General features: G+C 39.8%; 1 protein-coding gene across 1 annotated transcript; it reads left to right on the top strand.

Annotated features, from left to right (window-relative positions):
- Window positions 1-1,976: 1,976 nt before the first annotated feature.
- Window positions 1,977-19,348, top strand: LOC104220019 (uncharacterized). Its single transcript, XM_009770811.2, has 20 exons — window positions 1,977-2,555; window positions 2,631-2,719; window positions 2,819-2,928; window positions 3,010-3,064; window positions 3,901-3,989; window positions 8,407-8,473; window positions 8,548-8,610; window positions 8,807-8,980; window positions 9,105-9,198; window positions 9,282-9,358; window positions 9,488-9,563; window positions 13,906-13,949; window positions 14,097-14,164; window positions 15,163-15,248; window positions 15,351-15,508; window positions 15,602-16,934; window positions 17,323-17,591; window positions 18,012-18,218; window positions 18,298-18,454; window positions 18,787-19,348. The coding sequence occupies exons 1-20, from the start codon at window positions 2,444-2,446 to the stop codon at window positions 19,074-19,076; spliced, it is 3,618 nt and encodes a 1,205-aa protein (XP_009769113.1). The 5' UTR covers window positions 1,977-2,443; the 3' UTR covers window positions 19,077-19,348.
- Window positions 19,349-27,397: the final 8,049 nt, after the last annotated feature.

Genomic DNA, 27,397 nt, shown 5'->3' with positions numbered 1-27,397 from the left:
ATGAGAGCTTCGGCTCTCATTTTTAACATCATCAATCTCAGAGGAAAATATATCTGAGAGCTAGAAAGAAAGAGTGAGGTTTCACAGACAGGATATAAGAAAATAGTCTGTGAAGAAAATAGAGAGTGTGAGCGATATTGTAGTGAGGTGAAATATCAAAAGAGGGTTATTTCTTTTGAGTATTGTAGTGGTCTTTGTAGTATTTTACTCGGGCCTACAAAGTGTAAATTCTTTACTATAGTGATATCAGTTGCTCCTCTCGGGGTCGTGGTTTTTCCCTTATTCAGAAGGGTTTTCCACGTAAAAATCTTGGTATCATTGTTACTCTTTTATTCTTGTTAATTACCGTATCTCGGTGCTACATTATTATTCCGCTTTTATTACCGTGAATATTTTTTTGGTAGGGGTTTTATTCCCAAAAATACTATGGCATATTTGGCTTTATAGGAATGAGCAAGTTTTCAAAAATAACAATGTTTCCTGAAGTTATGCCATATCAAAAGCAAAGCTCTGGAGTTCAAACTACTAATGGAGCAAAGCAACTACCTAACACCAAAAACTACTATCTATATCAAATGGAACCCATCAGACCAAGGCACTTTCAAACTCAAAATAGATGGCTCCTGTATAGGGACCAGGGAAAGGGGGCTTGGGAGGAGTTTTCAGAAATGAAAATAGTGATTGGATTATATGCTACAACATGACAGTGGAAAATGCCACTAACATATATATGGAGGCTCTATCTCTACTCCACGAAATTAAATTAGCAATAAACGAAAACATAATGCCTTTGGTGATAGAAAGAGATTGTAAGGAACTTATTAATATGTTCTTTAACAACTCTTGTCTTCGTAAACACTTGATAAATGATTGCAAATGGATGTTATCCAAAGCTGGAGCCTCACATTTTGATGCATATGTTTGGAGAAGCTAATGGATCGTTGCCGATCTGATGGCGAAGAATGGAAGCTTCATCTCTTTTTGGAAATCCTAAACTGTATTTTGCCCCTCCCCCTTTTGTTGCTACTGCTTTCAAAAAGGACAAGCTAGGAACTTTGTGTTCTAGAATGGTCCCAGTTTGTAATGATTCTTAGTATGTTTTGAATGAATATCTTCATTACCAGCAAAAAAAAAATGGAGATCCTATGGTTTGCTTTTCATGAGTTTGTCTACCTTGGTTTCTGGACTGGATTTATCTAATTGACCTGACTTCGTGTTTGAATTCTTCTGTTAAACGTTTTGCATTAGCAAAGAACCACAAGAAAACATGCAAGTGTTTCAAACATATTCTACTAAACCCCGTGCTGTACAAAATTGATCAAATTTACCTTTATTATACTTTGGGTCTATTTGAACCACACCTTTAGTGGAGGAACAACCATTCTGAGGGATGCTATTTAGAGATTAGCCAACATTTATTTTGGACTTATATTTTAAACTAAAAATCTTAACTTCAGGATATTTTTGTCCCGAAAAATTAAACTGAAAAACTGAAATTCATGACGCTCTGGCTAATTCCTAAATAGCAGCCCTTTAAAGTGGCTACCTGGTGTCATATATGCTATAGTTTTTTTTATGGCTTTGAATAGACCCAAAGCATAAAACAGAGCAAACTTAATCAATTTTCGATGATGGTAGGACATTGCAATTTATTTGCAACAGAAAGAAAAGTACACGCGCAAGCAAGTTCAAGCGTAATATAACGAATTAAAATTTATACAAGTGTAACAATATCTATAGAATCAGGTTGCGAAAATATACTGCAGGTAGATATTGAATTAACCACTAAGTGTAAGATGATAATAAAATAACATATTACTGCAAATCAAATTATATTGAAAATGTAAGTAAATTCAATCCTAATTCACCAAAAAGAAATGAACAGGAAAAAAGAGTAAAAGGCAAACAATTAGAGATAGATGCGGAAGCATGATTAGTGGAATGGTAAAGTGGAAAAATCAATTCAAATCAAAAGATGATGGACAAAACATCTCTCATGTCATGAGTACTGACATTTCCGCCCACCTGTTGTCCTATTCCTGACATACATGAGTTGTTTTTCGAGATCCAATACCTCTCTTATGATCATCTACATCATTCCCCAACATTTATCAAACACAACACCTATCAAGTATATCAAATGACCACATATTAAACCACACCGAAAGTTATACTCATGGCCCCACAGAATCTCTCTTTCACGTGATTCGCACGTGCTACCGACTCACGCCATTCTGCCCGCTAATTTCCCCTCTTCCGTTCACCATCCATCCATTTTCGCCTGAATTCCCTCAGCAGAAGATCTTACAGGACCCGGCCGCCGCGTCTACCAGCGCCGTGCGGTTTTCTGTTATCGTCGCCGCCATTTTCCGATACCGGTGAAATTCTTCTGTTCTTCGGTGTTGTAGTAGATCTGCAACTCACGCAAGGCGATAGGCTAGAAATGGAGTCAATTCTGGCTCGAGCTTTGGAGTACACATTGAAGTACTGGCTAAAGTCATTTAGCCGAGATCAGTTCAAATTGCAGGGCCGTACGGCCCAACTTTCCAATTTAGGTACTATTTTCATCTAATTACAATTATTTAAGCTTGTTTCTTGATTATACAGCTCAAATTTGGTGATTTTGGTAGATATAAATGGAGATGCTTTGCATGCGAGCGCGGGATTACCACCGGCACTGAATGTTACAACCGCAAAAGTCGGGAAATTGGAGATCATAGTTAGTAGCTCTGTCTTTCTGAAAATTTTAATCTTTATTAAGTCAAATGTTTATTTTTCCAACTGCTTTTGACCTATACTTTGGTTTTTAAATTGAAAGCTTCCATCAGTAAGCAATGTGCAAATAGAGCCAATAGTCGTGCAAATTGATAGGCTCGACTTAGTTCTCGAAGAAAGAGATGATATTGATACATCTAGGAGCTCTAGCAGGTACCTGGATAGCATTTAATATACGACTCTCTTAAGAGCTTGTTTTGATTATTGTTGTCTCACTTGATATCTTGCTGTCAGTGCGGCATCATCTGGTAGCTCCTCGAAGGGCAGTGGATATGGTTTTGCTGACAAGGTTAGCAACATTAGAGAATCAGCTCACTTGGTTTTAGTGTTATGGTTGAGTGTTCGAGTTAATTGCTTACATCGCCATGGGAATTTGTATACATAATTTGTTGAGATTTGATTGATTTCATGCACAATTTAGAAAGCAACAATTTAAAGTTGACAATGAAATACTGGCAATGCTATGATTCCGATCACATAGGTGTTCCAAGGAAGGATGAAATACTTAAAAATGCTTTGACGTTTGAAGATAGCTAATGTATAGTATAATTCAATGGAATCAGTAGACCCTTAGTATTGTTTAATCAGCTTAAACCTCAGAGGTCTGTGGATGATCATATCTTCCAGAATAAGTGGGTTAGTTAAAGCATAAAGGTCTTAATTTAAGCTCTTGTTTCACCCTGTTGTAATTGTTCTTTTGTTTCTTCATATTGTCCATCACAAGGCCAAAAAGGAAAGTCGTATATACATAGGGCTCTTTGACTAGTGAAATCATATGATATCTAACATGCAACAAATTGATAGTCGCAAAATTGCTCTTTTCTGTTAAGAAACCCATGTAACGTCTATGTTCTTTCATTTTCATTTTTCTTTGGCTGAAAACTCAAAGCAGAGACTATTGCATAGATAAATTTATTACATCATGTTTACTCTACTTTAGGTCGAGTGCTTTCATTATTCTACACTGACTGATTCCTATATGTACTACATTCATCACCAGTCTTCTTATTTTCCTTGTCTTTGTGTTTAAATTCTTGATTCTGGAAAGATCATATACTTGTAAAGAGATTTGGTTGGGCGATCCTTCGGGATGAGTGATCTTGTATGTTGCCATTTTATTGTCAGATTGCAGATGGCATGACATTACAAGTGCATACTGTTAATCTTCTACTTGAAACTCATGGAGGTGCTCGACACCGGGGAGGAGCAAGCTGGTAAGTGTTCAATAAGTTCACTTCTGATATTTTAATCCCATTTTTTCCTGTTTCTTTCTCTTCCCGAGTTCAATCCTCCACTGTGCACCTGTTTCAAAATCGGACTGGATATTCTTACTCCTTAATGCTTTCTGATTCCCTGTACTCTTGAATGTTTTTTTCTTTCTGAATGGTCGCAAATTTTATATATCAGTGCAAAAAACTATGCTAAAACCATATGTAGAGATATGGAGCTAAATAAAATGCTAACCTTAACTATTTATAGAGCTTCTAAAATTTCTAGAATAACTTCCATATTCACTAGGGCTTCTTCTTTTCACCAAAAATGAAATATCAAAAGGGAGTTCATCTTGATCTTCTGAATTGGATTACCTGTGCCTTCAAAGCATCTAAATTTTCTTTCCCTCCAAGCAGTCCTCCAAATGCAGGATAGTGTCATCTTTCATGTGCTCTTCTGCCTGGTTAAACCTCCTTCTCCGTTCCAACATTTTAATAGCTCCAAAGAACCTTTTGGCATTGCCCATTTGATACCTCTCATGTACAAAAATATGTTCCAGATTTGGGAAGTCACCTCACAGCTTTTTAAAAAGATGACAGTTTCAGCTTTCTTACCACAAAGATGGCATCTTGGATGTATCTGTATGCCTCTCTTCTATAAGTTTTCGTCTGTAAGCATGCCTCTTTAACTACCAACCAGATAAAGCATGTCACTTTATATGGAATTCTAACTTTCCATATATGTTCACACACACACACACACACACATATATATATATATATATATAGTATATATATATATATGTGTGTGTGTGTGTGTGTACTAACTTTCCAAATACTCCTGGATGCTTTCTAATCCATGGCGTCAAAAGATTAAGTAAAGGCATTAATGTATCAATCATAGTTACCAAACATTCGTGCAATGGAGCATATCTATTTTCTTTGATAAGGTAAATAATTTTATTAATAATGGGAAAATCTCCCGCATACAAGCAGTATATTAAAAAAAAGCAGTGTTATCAAAGGTGAAAAGCGCAAAAAAGCTCTAAGGTCTGTTGGGCCTTTAAGCATAAAGCGCAAATAAAACGTGAGCGTTAACGATGAAAGGTGCAAATGAAGGAAAAAATACAAATATGTATGTGTACTCCACGACTAATAGTTAAAAGCGTGAATAAAAACAATATGGACAAAGACATTGAAATAAAATACGATAAAATGAAATATCAATTGTCTAGCATCGCCTCTTTAGCATTACACTCATCGGCAAGAAAAAGTATGCTTTAGAGCCTTGATGATGACACTAAAGCGTCCGCTAAGCGAGGGAAAACGCTCAATATGTTTTGCGCCTTGCTTCCGGGCTTAAGCTCGCTTTAAACTTTGACAACTCTGGCAAAAAAGTAGAGAATTTGCATTATAATATATTCTCCGGCAAAAGACAACTAATCTTCAATACAAAGTGGAAGCTTATGTCATCGGTGCACCAAAAAGATACTTAAAAAAAAGTGGCTATTCGTCAAAAGTACATAATCATTCTCCATCCTCTTGAACTCTCTCCTATTTCTTTCTTTCCACAGGATCTACGCATGTACTAGTGGGTTAATGTCCCAAGCTCTCCAATCGTTTTTCCTTCTCCTAAATTAACTGGCTTCCTCTACTAATTTGATGTCCTAATGAGCTTCTTAATCCTTCGTTTTTCTTATCTAATTAGACGTACTTAATACATGGATCACCTTTGGTTTCTAGGATGATTGTTCCCTCGCTGCCTATAAACTAGAATGCAGCTTACATGGGGTAAACTTCTTTTTGTCACGATTCAATACACTTAAAGAACTCTTGAGGAAATTGATAATTTTTTTAATGATAAGAGAAAGTAATGATTTCTTGTTAGAATGCAGAGAGTCTAAGAAGTTTAAAATACAAAAAAAATAAAATTTGAGAGGTTGTTTGAGTCACATTTTTTCTCATATACTTGTCTGTTTCATTATGTGAAGGTGTATGACGGGGCACGAAGTTTAAGAAAGAAGGACTTATTGAACTTGTGTTTTTAAAACAAGGCATGACATTTCCGTGAATATAAAATTATGTCATTAAGGGTAAAATGGAAAGTTTAAACTTAAATTGTTTCTAAATATAGAAATGTGTTATTCTTTTTGCAACACATTAAAAAGGAAAGAGTGTCATATAAGATGGAACACAGGGAGTATAAAAGACAAAAATCGCTATCTTCTTTAAAAAGGACAAAAATTGCTAGAAGACAGTAAAACAGAAGGAATAGTTCGGAGCGTCAAATTTATTGTTCTATATAGTTGATGTATTATTCAATGTTGTTGAAAGCGAAAAGCTTAAAAAGCACTTTAGGTATATTGGTGCTTTAAGCGCAAAGCGCAATTAAAATGTGGGTTTTAGTAAAAAAGCCGCAATGTGTATGTGCGTGTGTGTATGTATATATAAATTGATTCATATTGTTTTCCTTAACAATTAGTATATCTTTTTGCCGATTATATTTATTGGTTAGTACGTCTCAATTTAAGATAGAACTCATTGGCAATGAGGTGCATGCCTTAGTGCCTTGCCTACTCTAAAACACGGGTAAACGAAACGAAGTGGCCTCGCCGGAGCTCTTCTGAGCTTCAAGGCTTAAGTGTAAATGCCTTTAACAACACTGGTATTATTTCTGTTATGATGGGAGGCAATTCACAATTTGCTTGGTGATTAGCAAATAGTAGTAATTAGTGACTTAGGACCAAATGCTGTTAGAATTTTAAAAAAAAAGTTGCAGTCCAAGTGTTTTTGTCTTGATTCATGAGGAGCGGTAACTGATTGGAAAAAACACTTGGCCTTATACGTCCTAGACAAGTTTCTCTTAATCTTAAGCCTATCTTAGTGCAAACCCAGAAACTATGCAGGACATCTGAAAGTCTTCACTAGTCAGCAAGTGGAATTATTTAGAAGTGATTGAGCTGTTTCCAGAATTATTCTCTGACTGCTGGATAGAATTTAGCACCAAATGAAAGGAGTTTGAAGACTAAAAGCTTCAGAGAAAAAAATTGATCTCAATATACCCTAATACTTTTACATGCATCCTGGTGTACTAACTGTAAAAGAAATTAATCCCTGTGCAAGTTGGGGACTGTTTTCTGTATAATAGCAGCAGTTAACCCCAGAAATTGAGGATAGAAGAAGCAGGACACAGAAAGCAGAGGTTTATAGGTCCAACCACATATAGTGTAAGAATAACCTTTAAGATGAGGCTGCTGAAGCAACAAAGCTTCTCCAAAAGTTGATAGAAATTCTTCAGTAGGTTTCAGTGATTTGCAAGCTTCTTATTCCTACTAGGAATTTCACTATAATGTACAGAACCTTTTAAATCGAGTTTTAAGTCGATCAAGGCTGCAACTTAAATAGGAAGATCTTGAAAAATTAATTAAAGACTTTAATTGAGAGCTAATTTAATGCAAATGCAAAATTTCCAGTTACATTTTGAATTTAAGAACTTATAGTTAGTGTGGTTATATTTTAGCTGATTCTTTTAGCGAATGACTTGAACTACAACTGCTGAAAATTCTAAGTGAAATTATGCTTTAAGATTTATCAGGCTGATTAAAATCATTGCGGATAATAATAGGAGCAATCTGCGAATAAGCATACTGAAGAGACCAATCTATCTTAATGAATGCTGTTACACGTAGGAACAGGTAAATAATATGGGTTTAGACTTTAGACTGAAAATGGCTTCAGAAAAAAAAAATGGTTTGGACTTAGAAATGACCAAGGCTACTCTAGGTTTGATTCTTTATAGAATTATAACTAGATAAAACAACGTAAATCAGTCCAGAAGCCGATGGTAATAAAACTTAAAGCAAAGCATAACTATAAAATCATTGACGTGGTTCAGATATTGGCTCATATAAAGCAAGAAGTTGCTCTTATTTCTATTTTGTGTGCAGATCAAAGTCCTGTATTATCCTTGCTTGAGCCTTTTGATACTCAATCTAATTTACCTATCAAAAAAAGAAGGAAGAAGAAAGGCAAGCTTCTTGGTGCCTAGAAGTCTGTCAAATATGTCATAAGTGCTTTGGAACATACATAAATTTGTTAGGTCATCTAAACCTGAGAAAATTCCAGATTAACAATTTGACACTATTATTTGCATAACGTTTTTCTACACCAATATGTAAGTGCACTCTACTAGAAAAGATTCAATCAGTAGTGTGCAAAACAGTATATCTAATGGTTCCTAACTTGTAAATCACATACTATTGTTTAATGCTCAGACCCCTTGCATCTTTTGGTGGGGCTTAGCAAAAACTTGTGACGTGAGCATTTTTGTTTATCTGCTAGCTGAGGTTTCTTGCAATCATGTGGTTAAGTTTTCCCTATTAGCTAGTTTTCTTACTCTTTAGTTTGTCTATTTCACCAGGGCATCACCTATGGCTTCAATCACTATACGTAATCTTCTTCTGTATACTACAAATGAGAACTGGGAGGTTGGTTGCATTTATTTTAGACAAGACTTGTATGATTGTTGCTCAAGAATGACTCAAACAATCTGCTGTTGCAGGTTGTAAATCTGAAGGAAGCAAGGGATTTCTCTAGTGGCAAGGAGTTCATATATGTGTTCAAAGTAATTACATTTCCTTTTCTAATATTTAGCTATTTTCCCCATATTGTTTACGTGAATGGGATTCTATAATTCCTCTCAAGGTAGTCTCTACAGGGTTGTGTTGGGTACCTTCTTTTTGTGCAGTGTCCTAAACCCTTTATTACTCATGTTTGCATCTTATGTAATATTGCATAATCTACTTTTCTCTTAATAACAGAAGCTTGAATGGGAACATCTATCTATTGACCTGTTACCTCATCCCGATATGTTCGCGGATGCACATTTTGCGAGCTCTCAAGGAGGAGGACGTAACAAGAGAGATGAAGATGGAGCAAAGAGAGTATTTTTCGGCGGGGAGAGATTCATAGAAGGAATATCTGGAGAGGCTCATGTAATGCCAATCGGGGACTCTGTTTTCTTCTATGAATCTTATTTCTCAATTGAGCTTAGCTTATGGATTTGAGGCATACATGCTGTTGATATTGATATCTTTCTCGCTGTTACTTTGTTATCAGATAACGATTCAGAGGACTGAACTAAATAGTCCACTAGGGCTTGAAGTTCAACTGCATATCACAGAAGCTGTTTGTCCAGCTCTAAGTGAGCCAGGCATGTTGAAAAGATTATGCATTATCTGGATGTTCTTGTGTCTTGTTCTTTACAATCTACTTATTACTATTTCGATTCTGCAGGATTACGAGCCTTTCTTCGCTTCTTGACGGGATTGTATGCATGTATTAACAGAGGAGATGTCAATCCAAATCAGCAAGTATGACTGACACCACTGTCATAAAACTTTTGTAAATTGGTTCCTAATGTTGACATTATCTTAGAAAGTTATAGACCGATGTGTACATCACCTTTCTGACTTTTCCTAATGGGTTGTTAACTATGGCAGCATTCAACAGAAGCAGCAGGGCGGTCTTTGGTCTCCATTGTTGTGGATCACATTTTTCTGCGCGTAAAGGACATAGGTTAGGTTGCCACCTCAAGTACATGTACTATTTTCAGTAATTGCACAGGCAGTGAGAGGATAACTAGCTATCAAAAGCTAATGATACATCTATCTGATTAAACCAAAAAGAATAGAAATTCAAATTCGTACAGTTTACTTTAAGGAGCATAACTCAAACAGTACAATCTAAAAGTAAAAGCATAGTCAAACCTCAAGGATGCAATACAGGATGAACTTTATCAATCAAGTGACTGCATTCTGAGGTCAGGAGACAAATACCATTATATATGCAAAAAATTAGTTTACAAAGGTATCAAGATTTAAATTTGGTGGGTAAATAGACAGAATGTAACATCTTCTTTGATAAATGAAAGCATATATAGTTTGTTGGAGTTCATTTTTGGTGGAGGAAGATTCCTAAACAACTTTGTAGTTTGTAATATTTACCACTTATCTGCCTTTCTAATGATCTTATTTATTTAATTTTCTTTGTTGGATCATTTTTCCATCTTTTTTTATCACTAAATCTTTTCATCTTTTAATGTTTGATTTTGTTCCATTTCAAGTAAACCTCAGTCTTCGGACAAACCTAATACAAATAAATAAAAGTGGGTCACCTCTCTAATAGCTTAAGCTCTTAGATGAGGTGGTTCAATCCAGAGCAGGCAGAGATCTTGGCTTCGAGCCTCACCATCACCCAGTTCTTGGCTCAAGAAGTGAATCAGGTCCGCATGTAAGGAGGTTGTGTCCTCTCTAATAGTTTAAACCTTCTGAGGAAGCAGTTCACACAATTCACCATCATCCTTGTTTAAGATTTTAAGTACATTTTGGATTCCCGGGCTTGTGGGGATCTTTCATTGACTAAAGTATTTTCTTTAAAAGGTTTTTCATTAATAAACACCAAATGGTGTCAAAAGTATATAGAAAGTGTGTGCTGTCGACCACATATATCTGTTATTATTCAAATCATCTATACATATTTTACACAAAAGAAGAAAGAAGAAATGAGAAGAGATTTTAATACATTTTACATTCCGAGCACTCTTTCACAGGACATTCCATTTCTTTAACTCCAAGTTGGCCGAAAACTTTCATGAAAGGCATCTGTTTCCTTCCTTTCATTGCCAATCCTCTGTAAACATCCCAACTTGCGAGTGCCTTTGTCACAGTCCTAGTTAACACCTGTGCTATGTTGAACAGCAAGAATGCTGATCCCAAAAAAGATGTTAACAATACTACAACGCAAGGGCAGATGGCTACTCGGAGCAATTTTCGGTTGTTATGGGGTTGCACCAAGGATCTGCGCTCAGCCCATTTTTATTTGCCCTGGTGATGGACGCCTTGACGCACCATATTCAAGGGGAGGTGCCATGGTGTATGTTATTCGTTGACGACATAGTTCTGATTGATGAGACGCGCGACGACGTTAATGAGAGGTTGGAGGTATGGAGACAAGCCTTGAGTCTAAGGGTTTCAAGTTTAGCAGGACTAAGACAGAATACCTGGAGTGTAAGTTCAGTGCCGGGCCGAGGGAACTTGACGTGGACGTGATGCTAGAATCACAGGTCATCCCCAAGAGAAGCAGTTTCAAGCAGTGTTTTTGAGAGCGCAAAGCGCAAAAAAGCGACTGGGGCTCGCCTCGCTTCAAAAGCGAAGCGCACGCTTCATTGAAGTGAAGCGCAATTCTTAAAATACATATATATATATATATATATATATATATATATATATATATATATATATTAGTTTATTTGATTTTTTTAATGTGTATTTTAGTTTATAAAATTAATTATTATATATATATATATATATATATATATATATATATAATAATTAATTTTCTAAACTGAAATACATATAAAATTAATCAAATAAACTGAAAATATAACATATATAAAATAACTAATTTTATAAACAGAAATACTCATTAAAAAATCAAATAAACTGAAAAATATAACACATATATAATAAGTAATTTTATAAACTAAAATACATATTAAAATTAAGAAGAATAAAAGGGAAAAAAAAGAAAACAGAGCTAGGGCAGGCGCTTGACGAGAAAAAGTAAAAAAGAGAAGAGAAGAAGAAGAAGGAAGAAAGAAGGAAAAAGAAAGAAAAAAAAGCAGACGAACAAGAAGAAGAAAGAAAGAAGAAAGAAAAAAATGAGAAGTAGAAAGGAGAAGAAGAAAAATTACCTGGAAACCCTAGTTTTGTCGATGAAGAAGAGAGAAGGGGTCTCTGTTTTGTCGAGCAATTACAGAAGCAGCTTAGGGGTCTGTTTTGTATAATTTACAAACAGGCCCAATCTTCTTCTTTTTTTTAAAAAAAGGCCTAGTTGCGATTTTTTTAACAGAAGCGATCGCCTCTGTTGCTTTGTTGCTTTGTCGCTTTGTCGCTTTGTCGCTTTGTCCACTGAAGCGTGCGCTTCATGGTCGAGTCGCCTCTCTCTGGGAAAAGCGATGCCTTGTCGCTTCGCGCTTAAAGCAACGAAGCGATCACTTTTCCAAACACTAGTTTCAAGTATCTTGGGTCGGTTATCCAGGGGATGAGGAGATCGACTAGGATGTTGCGCACCGTATATGGGTGGGGTGGATGAAGTGGAAGTTAGCATCTGGAGTCCTATGTGACAAGAAGGTGCCACTGAGGCTCAAAAGGTAAGTGAGCGATGGTTAGACCAGCCATGTTGTATGGGGCAGAGTGTTGGTCACTTAAGAACTCTCATATCCAGAAGATGAAAGTAGCAGAAATGAGGATGTTTAGGTGGATGTGCGGGCACACTAGGATGGATAAGATTAGGAATGAAGATATCCAGGAGAAGGTGGGCGTGGCTCCGATGGATGACAAGATGCGGGAAACTAGGCTCAGATGGTTCGGGCACGTGCGGAGGAGAAGTCCGAACGCCCCAGTAAAGAGATGTGAGCGGTTTGCTTTGACGAGTATGAGGAGAGGTAAAGGGCGGCCCAAGAAGTATTGGAGAGAGGTGATCAGGTAGAATATGGCAAGGCTTCAGATTTTCGAGGACATGTCCCTTGATAGGAAGGTGTGGAGGTCTAGCATTAGGGTTGTAGGTTAGGAGGTAGTGGAGCTCTTTTCTACTTCGTACCGGGTGAGAGGCTAGTCTGATAGGGTTGTGTCCTAGAGTGCTAGTGGTTATTGTTGTGTCCACACTTTCCATAGTATCGAGCCTTTATTACGTGTTACTCTTATTGTTTTTCATCTATTTTCTGGAAGTTATGACATTATTTCTATGTTTCCTGTTGTTGGTACTGATATATTGTTTTTTTCAATTTGCTTGAGCTGAGGGTCTATCGAAAACAGCCTCTCTATCCCCTTGGGGTAGGAGTAAGGTCTGCGTACACTCTACCCTCCCCAGACCCCACTTGTGGGATTTTACTGGGTTGTTGTTGTTGCATTCATCTGTTTCCTTCCTTTCATTGGCAATCCTCGGTAAACATCCCAACTTGCGAGTGCCTTTGTCATAGTCCTAGTTAACACCTGTGGTATGTTGAACAACGAGAATGCTGATCTCAAAAAAGATGTTAACAAAACTACACTGCAAGGGCAGATGGCTAGTCTCCTCTCTGAACTCCTCGGACAAGTGGACAAAATTACCATTATCTGCCTCCTTGCCTAAGTTATATGCCATAAATACTGCACTGTGAACCATATGGAAAAAGCTACATTTTTTGTGCCTTTATGTTCCACACTTTCTTCTACACCACCCTCCTATATATCCTTACAAGTGATTTCACCATGATTAGCTCCCCCCCTCCCCCCGCAAATACCATCTTGCCTATCATATATTTGTATAGAAATACTTCAACCTCCTCCACTTCCAGTCCTCAATGGTTATTCCCGAGTGATTCTGTAACTATCTGCCCTTTAATATTCACCCATCATTGCCTATGTATAACTTGCCACTCCAAACACTAACAGACAGCCTCCACCTGTACCATTTGATTGTGCTCAAACCACCGAAAAACATCTGGTTCTTTTCTACTTTTTGCTTTTGAAAACACTGAATTTCGGTTCGTGGAGACGAGATTGTTACATCTTGTGCATGAGTTCACTTCAAAAAAAATTTGGGTCACTTGGCGGTTTCCTATTCTTTGCTAGAAGACAGCTGAAAAAAGTAGTGCTTCAATGTAGTTCAGTGCATCAACTATCAGCTACCCCTCAAGCAATATATATTATTCCGATTGATTGGGATACAATATGTTTATTTGAAGTTCTATTATTGGATGTTATGCTTACCTTCTCTGCGAAGTCATTTATCTACATGGAGGATATTGTAATCGATATGTAAGGTTTCTATTTCTTTCAAAAAAAATTCCACTAATATGTGTCAGTTTGCTTTGCAGAATTTCAGCTTGAACTGTTGATGCAGTCTTTAATCTTTTCTCGGGTATAGCTTCTTATTTTCAAAAAATAAAAATCGTATCTTTTATAATGATTCATGAAATGATGCAACACATTTTATGTTGGTGGAACCAGCTGTTCTTTTTACTTGGTTTGTTGTTAGGGCCTTTATATTGGATTTTCTCTTCTGTAGGGAAGTATCTCAGGTGGAGAAAGTGCAAAATGCTTGACTCGTCTTATGATCGGGGGAGTCTTTTTAAGGCAAGTTTCCATGATTCTGTCATCACTTCACACAAATTCACATACTACACAATTTGCGAAAAATCATTGACTGCAACTTTAGCTTAATTCAGCAATAAGATTTTATCGTTTATCAGTAGCTGGTATGTTACTCGGACTCTTCAAAAATGTTGTTGGATGCGTGTTGGATCCTCCAAATTTAGTGCATTTTTGGAGGATCCGACACGGGTGCGGCATCACGTTTGGAGAGTCCGAGCAACGTCACTAGCTGCAACCAATTAACCGTGTTTTCTTTGAATGTTATGCATTCTATGTATAGGACTCTGGTAACTCCATTTTTCTAAGCTTAACATTAGTTCACGAGGCTCAGAGATGTCTTGAGAGTAATTTTACCTTCATAGTCATACAAGAGTTGAATTAAGTGTGATTGTAAATGCTGTTGGCGTTATAGCTATAGCTTGAATTATGCTAGTTTTCAAATATGGACAGTTTACCTTGTGAATGACTGCGAGGCTAGGAGGCTCAATTCACTAAAACTATCTCGTATTATGTTTTGTACTTCATGGAGAGTTAACTGAATCTGAACTAGCTTCACCTTACTGCTCAGTGTGTTGATTCTCTGAGCAAGCTAACTTCTTTGTTAATATGATTTTGTATTTGGACCATTTGTGTTCATTAAATACTGTTGGGTTTAACCCACAACACGACAAGGTAAATGTAGTTTCTCTTTGTTCTATTCCTAAGCTATATCTACTAGTCTGGAGTTCATGCAGTAAGTTTTAACAGTTCTTATCTTACCCTTATGGCAAGATGAATACGGAGCCAAGTCTCTCAAAAATAATTTTACCTTTTGCTGGAAAAAAGTAAACTCTAATTTAGTCAGATTAGGGATCCGTTATTTCATAACAATCTGGTTAAGTGGATACAAAGTCATCTCTGAAAAATTCTTTTGCTGGAAGTTAAGAGTTGAATTTAATTTTCATAGCACGTTCTAAGTGCACCAATTGCTTAAAATGCAGGGATACATTTTCACACCCTCCATGCACCTTGGTGCAGCCATCAGAGCTGGCGGATTCTGATGATGTTTTGCGCATTCCAGACTTTGGTACTGTAATCAATTTTGGAGGAAATACGTTATGTCTGGATAGAAAGCTTAGTCTAGAATATATGATTGAATTTGACGTATTTCTCTTGTTACTTAATCCAGGTAAAGATTTTTGTCCTCCCATATATCCTCTAGGGGACCAACAGGGGAACTTCAGTGCTGGGGTCCCCCTGATATCTCTCCATTCTCTTCAGCTCAAGCCTTCACCGTCTCCACCAATTCTTGCCTCTACCACAGTTATCAATTGTCAGCCCCTTATGGTATTCATATACTATTCTAGAAAACAACCTCATATTGTCTTTTTCTTTTGACTACCTGATGAACTTATGTTCTTCTTCTTGATTGGTTGTCAGCTTCATCTTCAGGAAGAATCATGTTTGAGGATATGTTCCTTTTTAGCAGATGGAATTGTAGTGAATCCTGGAGTAGTTCTATCAGATTTCTCTATTAACTCCCTTACAGTCAATCTTAAGAGGATAGATATTACTGTCCCATTAGACATGGGAACACCAAATGATACTGTTTCAGGTGAAAATAACACTTGTCATAGTTTGTTTGATGGGGCAAGGCTTCATATTGAAGATTTCGTCCTTTCTGAGTCACCTGCTCTTAAGCTCGGGCTACTACACCTCGAGAAGGATCCGGCATGCTTCTGTCTATGGGAAGATCAACCAATTGATGGTAGCCAGAAGAAATTGAGTGCTGGTGCTTCAGTCATTAGTTTATCTCTACAAACATGTAATGATGCAACTGGACTCCAAAATTCTCTTACATTATCTTCAAATTTATGGAGATGTGTTGAGCTGAAAGGTGCTTGCCTTGAAATAGCTATGGTTACTGCAGATGGAAGCCCTTTAACAAATGTCCCACCCCCTGGAGGGATTGTCAGAGTGGGAGTTGCCTGTCATCAGTACTTTTCCAACACTTCGGTTGAGCAATTATTTTTTGTCCTAGATTTTTACACATATTTTGGGAGGATAAGCGAAAAGATGGCAGTAGTTGGGAGGATCAATTCGCACGAGGAAGTAAGTCAAAAATCTTCAGGTGGATCATTAGGTGAAAAAGTTCCGGGTGATACTGCTGTAAGTTTAGCAGTGAATGATCTGCGTCTAAGATTTTTGGAGTCTTCTTCCACTGACATTTCAGGAATGCCTTTGGTTCAATTTATAGGCAAAGAGCTGTCCGTCAAAGTTACTCATAGAACCTTGGGTGGTGCTATAGCCATTTCATCAAGTTTGCTTTGGGAAAGTGTTGAAGTTGATTGTGCAGACACTCTGAGTAGCTTGCCATGTGAGAACGGCTTGGCGTGGACTTCAAACCAAAATGGCCAGTTGATGGGGAATGGATGTCAACTTAGATCTGTCTTTTGGGTGCAAAACAGGAAGATCAATCAACCAAATGGCAACTTTGTTTTAGTTCCCTTCTTGGACATAAAAATGGTACAGGTGATTCCATATAAAACACAGGACATGGAGTGTCACAGTCTAAATGTTTCAGCTTGTATTGCTGGTGTCCGCCTTGGGGGAGGAATGAATTACACAGAAGCCTTACTTCACAGGTTTGGAATTCTTGGGCCAGATGGTGGTCCTGGGGAAGGGCTTACTAAAGGTTTGGAGCATTTGTCTGCTGGGCCTTTGTCTAAACTTTTGAAAGCAACACCTCCTACCATCAATGAGCTTGAAGACGGTTAGACTCTTCAACTTATGATGTTATATACTCCTGCCATCCGAATTCGGTTGTGCACTTTTGGTTTGGCATGATCATTAAGAGAAGAGTTGAAAATATGAGCTTTTTAGTACTTGCGAGGAAACATGTGGAGCCATAGTTTGAATTTCATGCATAAAAGAATAAATTAGAGGAAAAAATGATATGTAAAAGAGTATAGGTGGTCCAAAAATCTGTCTTATTTTGAATGTGTTAAAAGTGTTTTTGAACAACTTACAAATTAGGCACAGGCAATTCAGGATGGATGAGTATTCATTTTCTTTGTCGTCTATGAGTTCAGTGATTAACTTTGCTTGTGATCTTTTTGTTCGATGGTCATCTCATTTCTTCATATTTTTCTTCTTTCCAGATGGAAAGGACACTGGAAGATTACAGTTGGAAACACCTGATGATGTGGACATATCCATCGAATTCAAAGATTGGTTATTTGCTCTGGAAGGTGCACAAGAAGCAGCAGAAAAGTGGTGGTTCTGTGATCATGAAGATTCCATCAGAGAAGAGAGGTGTTGGCACACAACTTTCCGCAACATTTGTGTCAAAGCAAGCAGCTCTAAGCATGTAACAGATGGCAGCAGAAAATTGTCTGGCAAGAAAAGATACCCCCTCGAGTTGATTACTGTAAGCACTTTATTCTTATTGTGCAATGTATTTGCCTCGGTGGAAATTGATAAAACTTGACTCGTGTTATAAGGTACTTTATATCTTGCAGGGTAGCTATTGTTTTGAGCAGTTATTACATGTTGAGATTTTTGACAGTAGTTGTAAAACAATGCTTAGACAAGAAACATGGCAGTAATTATTTCATAGTTTTGCACCTATCTTTATCGCTTCAGAGGTTCCAAATACTTCTTAGTTTTTTTTATGTTTGGGTTACTTTTGTCAGTTGTGGCCCTTGTCTCTTGAGGTGAGCACATGAACAGACTACTATGTTACCTTGGTTTTTATGCAAATAACTAATTGCTGTTGTTCTCTTTTTCACAATCATTTTCGGTTCATGGAGCTTTTTTAGACAAGTAACAAGTCTAGGAACTGTTGCAGGTTGGTGTGGAAGGTCTGCAGATCTTAAAACCGCGCTCTCGACAGAGTATCCTGCGAGATGTTAGTCCTGCAGGACCTATTAAAGAGGCTGCTGAGACATTTGGTGGTATGAACATCGAAGTAGACATAGTGAATGCCGAAGACAATATTGATGATGGAATTGGAAAGTGGATTGTCGAAAAGTTGAAATTCTCCGTCAAACAGCCGGTACGAAGATTTTGTGAGTTTGTCCTTTGATTTTTATCTCCCTGCTCTGTCTATGTATTAAGTATGTTGTATTTGGCAGATTGAGGCAGTGGTGACGAAGGCTGAGCTCCAGTACCTTGCTTTCTTGTGCAAGTCTGAGGTTGACTCTATGGGTCGGATTGCTGCTGGAATCCTGCGAGTACTTAAGTTAGAAGGTTCTATCGGCCCAGGAGCAATCCGTCAACTCAGTAACTTAGGTAAGTTTTGCATCTTATTTGAAACTTTGTTTTCACCATATATCTCTTTATTCTGTAGTCTGAGATTCTAAACCTAAATGTCGTAAGTTTACTGAATCAGTAGCACTTATCCGTATAATTGCTAAAATAGAAGTCTCTGCCGTAAAATAGCTGAGCTCCTCCAAAAAGTTCCCTTCAACGAAGAGCAAGGCCATGTTTGTAGGATAACGCATATTAGACATTTAGTAAATGATGCTATCTCATGGCCTTGTTCTGGACTTGTCAGATTAATTGTTCTAATGCTTTGTATTTTGGTTGATGATTTAGTGACTTGGACCAACGAATTCTTGCAGGAAGTGAAAGCTTCGATAGAATATTTACCCCTGAAAAACTCAGCAGGGATAGTAGCAGCAGTAGTATAGGACTAAGTCCGTCGTCAAATTTAACTGGTGGAAGCCGGAACTCATGTATAGAGTCAACAGTAGCTTCTGTTGAAGAGTTAATCAAGGAATCACAGACCAAATGTGCTGCTCTAAGTGTTGAACTAGGTAGTTCTACATCTTCTGTTGATGATTTTAAAGAGCTGAGTCAGAAACTGGAGAATATGCAGAAACTATTGATGCGATTGCGAACTCAAGTTTGATTCAATTCTCCTCTCCCAAAGTTCTCTCTATTGTATGTTGTTTTTCTATAGTTCAAGTTTCATACACGTTAGCCATTCTTTGTTGTAGATATGTACTATCCGAAATATGTTGAGCATGTAGCACAGCGAGAAAATGTGAAAAAAAAGCCGCGGTTGCACAGAAAATTTTGTTTTGATGTATGATCGAATTCATCACCCACTTATATAAGGGTGTCTTTATATTTTATTGTTGTACTTTGCCACCAGTAAATGCAAGATCATTATGTTGGCCACATTGAGCATCATTGGTTTTGCTTTGCTACAATAATTTTGTTTTGGGTAATCGAGAAATGCCCGAGTCAGTGATATACAGATCGATTTTGCTTTGCTACACCATTTTTTTTTTTTTTTGGCATAATCGTGCCATACAGTTCGACATTCGATGGATCATGAGTCCATCTTTAAAGTTTCTCTATATAAGTTCAAGATCATAGACATGCATCTAATGCACACATAATATGTGTATGGGTCCAAATCTGGCCACCACGACCATTACCGAATAGGATGAGGAACGAAGGTATCATGATGCATCGTCTGAGGGTCGTTGTGGTGGAAGGTAGCGACTGAGGGCGATCAGTCGATGCATAACGTCCACGACAGTGTACATCTAGTGGGAGACAGTAAGAATATGTTTTTCGAATATTCTCTATGTTGTACCTTTTAGGGTTTTTTGGGAGATTGTCCCTTATAAATAGGAAGGGGATGTAACGAAAAAAGGGGAGAACACTTTTTTTTTTAAGGGAATCATCTGAGATTGAAATAAAGAACAAGTCTTGTTTATCGGAGAAAATTCTAAGATTCCCCAATCATCCCACACTTATTCTCCCTTACACCGATTGCATCTGTGACGGTTCCACTTATGCATTTAAGTCTTCGTATTTATGAGCTTTTATTGGATTTGAATAGACTTATTATATCTTTCATCTTGTTTGCTCATTCTATCATTTGATCTAGATTTTATTGTGCTTGACTAAGATTGACCACATCCTTATTATTAGTTGTTTTAATCAAAAAGGTTTTGACATCTTTTGGCCAAACAATTTGGCACCGTATGTGGGGATTTCTTCAGTTTAGATTTCAGTTTCATCTAGATCATAGAAAGGGATAGTCACCTCTTCCTAGCTTTGCACAAACTAACAATGGCAGGGAAAGGAAATGCAAGGCAAAAAGCAATAGTAGGCGTCACAACCAACCTCCTGAACACCATCAATGAAGACAGCAGGGGAAGATAACAAAACGGGACCCCAAACACCACACCCAGGGGAGACGCTTCACCTTCCCCGCACGAAAGCGTAACTGCTTAGCGCGAGAAGGAAGCCTCCACATCTACAGCAGGAGAGGCACCACCGGTGGTGAAGACTGCTGGAAGAACGGCTAACAAGTACTCTGAGCAACATACTTGATAAACCTGCCCAAAGGGATAACACGAATGTTGCACATGTAGATGTCACGACAATCGCTGATGAGCAAGATGCCCCTCGTACAGGTAACACTCATGTTGCTGATGACGCAGGTAATGATACGTTTGCAGCCATTTTAAAGAAAATGGAGGAGATGGAAAATGAGAATAAGGCACTCCGTGACTAGATGAAGGAGAACCAAGAGAGGTTTGACAAAATACCGGGCGCCACAAAGTTGTTTCCAAAATGGGACGTTGGTCGATTCATCGAGCAACCATACAATGAGGAGGAGGCCCCCTACGCCATTCCAAAGACCTTCAAAATGCCACCATACTTGAAGATATATGACGGTACCACCGATCCAGAATATCATATTATCCACTACGTCACAGCCGTAAAAGGTAACGATCTTTCGAAAGAACAGGTACTATCGGTGCTACTAAAAAAGTTCGGCGAACCCCTAACAGGGGAGCCCTGACCTGGTACTCCCAACTACTGGAACGATCGATAGCAACGTTCGAGTAAATGGCAGACAAGTTTGTCATCGCCCATGCAGGAGCCAAAAAGGCAGAAGCCAAAGTAAACGACAACTTTTCCATTAGGCAAATGCATGGCGAGGGACTCAAGGACTTCTTAGCTCGGTTCAACAGGGTGAGAATGAGCTTACCAAAAGTGTCAGAGGGAATGGCGGTAGCAACCTTCCAGAATGGACTAAACAGGAACGGGTCGAGAGCGACCAGAAAATTGTTAAGCAGGCTCATGAAATACCCTCCAACCACTTGGGAAGAAATCCATAACTCTTACTGCGCTGAGGTAAGAGCCGACGAGGACGACCTCAATGGTCCAATCCAACGGTTGATGTCAGTTCAAATTGAAGCAAGGAAAGATCGTTGCAACGATGTTCGAAGAGATCAGTCGGGGCCTCATTTCGACCGATAAAGGCATCAACCCTACGTCACGACATCTATCCCGCCTCCTCCGCGGCACACGGATGCTCCTCCTTGACATGCAACGCCATATCGACACGAAAAAGGTATGCCTCCTCTCCAATCTGCTCATAATATTTGTGTCTCTCCTTCAAAAATAGTGTAAGCACTGGAGAAACTCGGTACCAAGGTACAATAGCCGCAAAAGAATAAGTCCGACCCAAGCACTCGGAAATCGAATGCTTTCTACGAATTCCACCAGGAAAGGGGTCACAAAATCGAAGATTGCATAGGACTGCGGCAGGAGGTAGTGAGAATGCTAAATCAGGGACACCTGAAAGAATTGCTGAGCGATCGAGGACGGGCTAACTTTGCCCGCGGACGCGAACAACCCCAGGGACCTCCAAAACCGCCTTCTCCCGCTCACACTATACAGATAATCATTGGCGGGAGCGACGACACAACAATCAATCATGTAAAGTTCACCACCACACATAAACTCAAACGGTCGATCACTCATGAACGGTATGATGACCTCGAAGATAGTATCGTCTTCGATAAGTCGGATGCCGATGGTTTGTCTTTCCCTCACTACGATGCTCTTGCTATCACTTTACGTATTGCAGATACTGATGTAAAAAGAATAATGGTAGATGACGGGAGCGGCGCGTGTATTATCCATTCTCGAGTCCTCACACAGATGAGACTCGAAGATAAAATAATACCGCGTTGCATAACACTAATAGGTTTTAATAATGCATTCGAGCGGACTTCTAGAGAAATAGTACTACCCGCCCTAGCCGGAGGAGTTACCCTGGAAACGACGTTTCACATCATGGACTAGGATACAACCTACACCGCTATCATAGGGCGCCCGTAGATACACGCCATGCGAGCAGTTCCGTCCAATCTCTATCAAGTAATCAAGTTTCCTACTCCGTAGGGGGTATTCATCATACGAGGCGAACAACGCACCGCACAGGAATGCTATCGCATCGCCCAGGATTGCGCCCATACCCAACAACTAAAAGGGGCCAGTGTGGAAGCATAACAATCAACAATGTCGGGAACCAAACTTGATGTACGAACAGACGTTATCAAAGATCCCGACATCATGGAAGCATCCGAGGCGACAATAGGGGATCTCGATCCCATCCTACTAGACGGCAATGACAGCACCAAAAAGGCTTATATCGGGCACAACCTCTCGGAACCAGGTAAGTTTCATAAATTCTTAACAGACAATGTCGATCTGTTTGCCTTCTCCCATGTAGATATGCCAGGTATCCCGAGAGACATCGCCACGCACAAACTGAATGTTGACCCCCTCTACCCCCTAGTACGGCAAATAAGAAGGAAGTTCAACACTGCAATCAACGAAGCTGTCAGCGAAGAAGTCGATAAGTTGCTCACAAATGGCTCCGTCAGAGTCTCAGAGAGTCAAAATATCCCCAGTGGGTCGCCAATGTGGTCATGGTAAAGAAGAAAAACGGAAAGTGGTGAATGTGTGTAGATTTCACAGACCTAAACAAGGCCTACCCAAAAGACTCCTTTTTGTTTCCACACATCGACCAACTCATCGACGGAACAGCATGACACGAGTTTCTAAGCTTCTTAGATGCCTATTCGGGTTAAAACCAGATCCTCATGGAGGAAGAAGACCAGGAGAAAACAACTTTCATCACTCACCAAGGAACGCAGTGCTATAAGGTCGTGCCATTTGGACTAAAGAATACAGGGGCGACATACCAGAGACTGGTCACCAAGATGTTCAAAAACCAACTCGGCAAAATAAGGGAAGTCTACATCGATGACATGTTGGTTAAATCTAAAAGGAAAGAAGATCATATCGATCATCTGAAGGAAGCCTTCGACATATTAAGACAGCACAGCATGAAAATAAACCTCGAAAAATGCGCCTTCGGCGTAACCTCGGGCAAATTCTTCAGTTTCATGGTATCGCAAAGAGGCATAGAGGTCAATCCAGATTAGATTAAGGCCATCGAAGGAATACCAGAAATGTTAACCAGCAAAAAATAGGTACAAAAACTGACAGGTCGAATAGCTGCCCTGTCAAGGTTCATCTCACGGTCGTCAGACAAGTGTCATAAATTTTTTAGTGTGCTAAAGAAAGACAACGGGCTCCAGTGGAATTTGGAGTGTGTCGATGCCCTGAGAAAACTGAAAACCTACTTGTCCTCACCACCGTTACTCGCCAAGGAAGAACCAGGCGAATGCCTCCTTGTATACCTAGCCGTCTTCGAAGTCGCGGTAAGCGCGGTTTTGGTCCGTGATATCAAAGGTTGGCAATCTCCGATTTACTATATCAGCAAAACTTTAGTTGACGCCGAAACGAGGTATCCCCACCTCGAAAAATTGGCTCTGGTGTTGGTCGTAGCTTCACGAAACCTTAGACCATATTTTCAGTGTCACCCCATAAAGGTGGTGACAACTTTTCCCCTCAGAAGCATCCTGCACAAACCCGAGTTGTCGGGCAAATTGGCCAAAGGGCCATAGAATTGAGCGAACACGATATAATATATCAATTGCGAACTGCGATAAAATCACAAGTACTCGCCGACTTCGTCGTTGACTTTAGCGCATAAATACTATCTAAGGTCGAGCAAGAAGCGCTTCGCGCCTCTCCTGGACGACCCGACCTCAAGGTCCTCTACACTGACGGCGCATCCAATGCGTTGGGATCTGGACTGGGACTCGTACTCGAAGTCCCAACGAGTGAAGTGATTCGCCAGTCCATACGGTGCCCTGAAATGACTAACAATGAGGCCGTAATTGCAGGACTGAAATTGGCCCTCAAGTATGGTGCACAACGAGTCATCCTCCACTGCGACTCTCAACTTGTCCTAAACCAAGTTACTGGGACTTTCCATATCAAGGAGCAGAGGCTACAAAAATACCATACCGAAATCCACAAGCTGCTGCCAGAATTTGACGAATGCCGACTCGACCAAATACCGCGGGCGCAAAATATCAAAGCGTATGGTCTCGCCAAGCTGGCAGCAGCAACTAAAAATATCTCCAAGGAGAATGTGGTCACCCTCCTGCACTCATCAATAGACCAAATCGAGGTAAATTCTATAAATTTAACTTGGGACTGACGCAACACCATCATATCGTATTTGCAGGAGGGAGCACTCCCACAAGATAAAAAAGAAGCCAAAAAGCTTCGAATACAACCGGCCAGGTACAACCTCATAAACCACGTCCTTTGCAAAAGGACGTTCGGCGGTCCCTTGGCCAAATGCCTTGGACCAAATCAAACAATGCGTGTGCTCGAAGAGGTACACGAGGGCCACTGCGGCGCCCATACAGGCAACCGGGCCCTCGTCAGATGTCTTATTAGTGCAGAATACTACTGGCCCACTATGAAAGAAAGGCTGCAGATTACGTCAAGAAATGTGAGCAATGCCAGAAATACGCCCCTATGATACACCAGGCGAGCGAACTCATGCACTCTGTCACCTCTCCATGGTCGTTCATAAAATAGGGGATGGATATCGTCTGACCCCTCCCAGCAGGGCGAGGTAAGATATACTTCATTTTGGTTTTAACTGATTATTTTTCCAAATGGGTAGAAGCAGGTGCATTTGCTCAAATACGCGAACAAGAAGTCATCGCGTTCATCTGGAAAAACATCATATGTCGCTTCGGCATCCCCAAAGAAATCAGTTGCCATAATGGACCTCAGTTCATCGGGAAAAAGACGACTGAATTCTTCGAAAAATGGCACATCAAGCGGATACTCTCCACGCCATATCACCCCGCCGGCAACGGTCAAACGGAATCCTCCAACAAAAAAATATTGAATATATTAAAGTAAAAGCTAGAGGACGCCAAAGGGTTATGGACGGAACTACTACGAGAGATGTTATGGGCATACCGCACAATGCCAAAAACCAGCACAGGTGAGATGCCGTATTCACTGGTCTACGGTACCGATGCAGTTATACCCGTCGAGGTCAGAGAACCCAGCCTGAGGTACTCCAATGAGAGTGGACCGAGCAATGATGAAATTAGAATACAAGACCTGGATGAGGTAGAATAACGAAGGGACATGGCTCACATAAGAATGATAACCCAAAAACAACAAGCAGAAAGGTACTACAACAAGAAGGCCAAAGTACGACCACTCAGAGTCGGGGACTACGTCCTCAAGGCCAAAACACAGGCAACAAAAGACCCAAATGAAGGAAAATTGGGAACAAACTGGGACGGGTCATATAAATTCACAGCAACAGCAAGCAAAGGAGCATTCTAGTTGGAAACAATGGAAGGAAAACTACTACAAAACAACTAGAATGTCGCCCACCATAAATATTTCCACTTCTGAGAAATAACGCCACCTAAGTCGTACTCTTTTTCCCTCACCCGGGTTTTGTCCCAATCGGGTTTTCTCAGAGAGGTTTTTAACGAGGCGACGAGGGGGACGTCTCGATGTTCAAAGTACAATCCATCGCCCAGCCTACCGACAGCATCTCCAGGCCAAGCACTGAAGGGACTAGGTACAAGGATATTACTCCGTCGAATGTACAAAATTGATATGTATCTCCCATGCATGAATGAAATTACTCCGTTGAATGTACAAAATCAATATATATCTCCAATGTATGAATGAAACAGGCATACGCGACACCATATGGCCAAGACCATCGCCGCAGAAGAGTTCGACACCATTCGAACCATAACGGGTTAACATTTCGACATTCAGTCGAAATAACACCACATGGCCAAGGCCATCGCCACGAAAGAGTTCGATACCATTTGAACCACGACGGGTTAACATTTCGACATTAAGTCGAAATAACACCCCATGGCCAAGGCCATCTCCACGAAAGAGTTCGATATTATTCAAACCACGACAGGTTAACATTTCGACATTAAGTCGAAATAACACCCCATGGACAAGGCCATCGCCAAGAAAACTTCGACACCGTTCGAACCACGACGGGTTAACATTTCGATATTAAGTCGAAATAACGCCCCATGTCCAAGGCCATCACCACGAAAGAGTTCGATGCCGTTCGAACCACGACGGGTTAACATTTCGACATTAAGTCGAAATAACACCCCATAGCTAAGGCCATCGCCACGAAAGAGTTTGATACCATTCGAACCATGACGAGTTAACATTTCGACATTAAGTCGAAATAACACCCCATGGACAAGTCCATCTCCACGAAAGAGTTTGGCACTGTTCGAACCGCGGCGGGTTAACATTTCGACATTAAGTCAAAATAACACCCCATGGCCAAGGCCATCGCCACTAAAGAGTTCGATACCATTTGGCCACCTTTACTTGGAGATCGGCATTTTCGGCCATCACTCTCTTACTCAACTCGAGCTCATCTTCCCTGACCTTAAGGGCCGCCTCGAGTTCACTACAATGGGCAATAGCCTTCATAAGGTCCTCGTCTCGTTCTTTCAGTTCTTCGACCTTATGCGCCAGTTGATCCTTCCTTTGCTTAAGCCCATCGCAGAACAACTGAAAGTCGTGATCCTGAGTAAAGATGTCAGCCATCGCACGATGCTTGTTGTGGTATTCCTGATATTTGGAGGACATCTTCCCATAGACGGTCGTCCTCCGCCTTTCCCGACGTTCCCGCTCAATCTCCATGATAAGGGTCTAATATGAAAAACAAAGTCAAAACAAAAGAATGGGCTAAGGATGCGAAACATATCCAACGACAAAAAGAAAAAGAAAAGCATTTACCCGTAGAGCCACGCCGGAGATGCTCCGTGACAACTCTGCATCACTCATCGCTTTAAGTGTCGCGTTCTCAGGAGCAGCATATAAAGGGGCAAACACCGACACCACCTGATCACAGTTCGACAACAAGTCGTAGTCCCTAGGAACGACTATGTGCCGATCAGAACCCTCCGTTCTAACCTCTACACGAGTGTGACGCTCCAAGAACTCTCGTACATCTCCTAGGTC

Source organism: Nicotiana sylvestris, chromosome 7 (assembly GCF_000393655.2).
Source record: "Nicotiana sylvestris chromosome 7, ASM39365v2, whole genome shotgun sequence".
NCBI classification, from domain to species: Eukaryota; Viridiplantae; Streptophyta; class Magnoliopsida; order Solanales; family Solanaceae; genus Nicotiana; species Nicotiana sylvestris.
The sequence above is the reverse complement of the archived record's forward strand: the minus strand, read 5'-3'. Positions and strand labels throughout refer to the sequence as shown.

Bases quoted from the DNA above. Each gene is read 5' to 3' on its own strand.
- LOC104220019 (XM_009770811.2), top strand. From the start codon at position 2,444: ATGGAGTCAATTCTGGCTCGAGCTTTGGAGTACACATTGAAGTACTGG. The intron at 2,929-3,009 runs GTACCTGGATAG...TCTTGCTGTCAG, and splicing joins ACATCTAGGAGCTCTAGCAG to TGCGGCATCATCTGGTAGCT. The intron at 8,611-8,806 runs GTAATTACATTT...TCTTAATAACAG, and splicing joins AGTTCATATATGTGTTCAAA to AAGCTTGAATGGGAACATCT.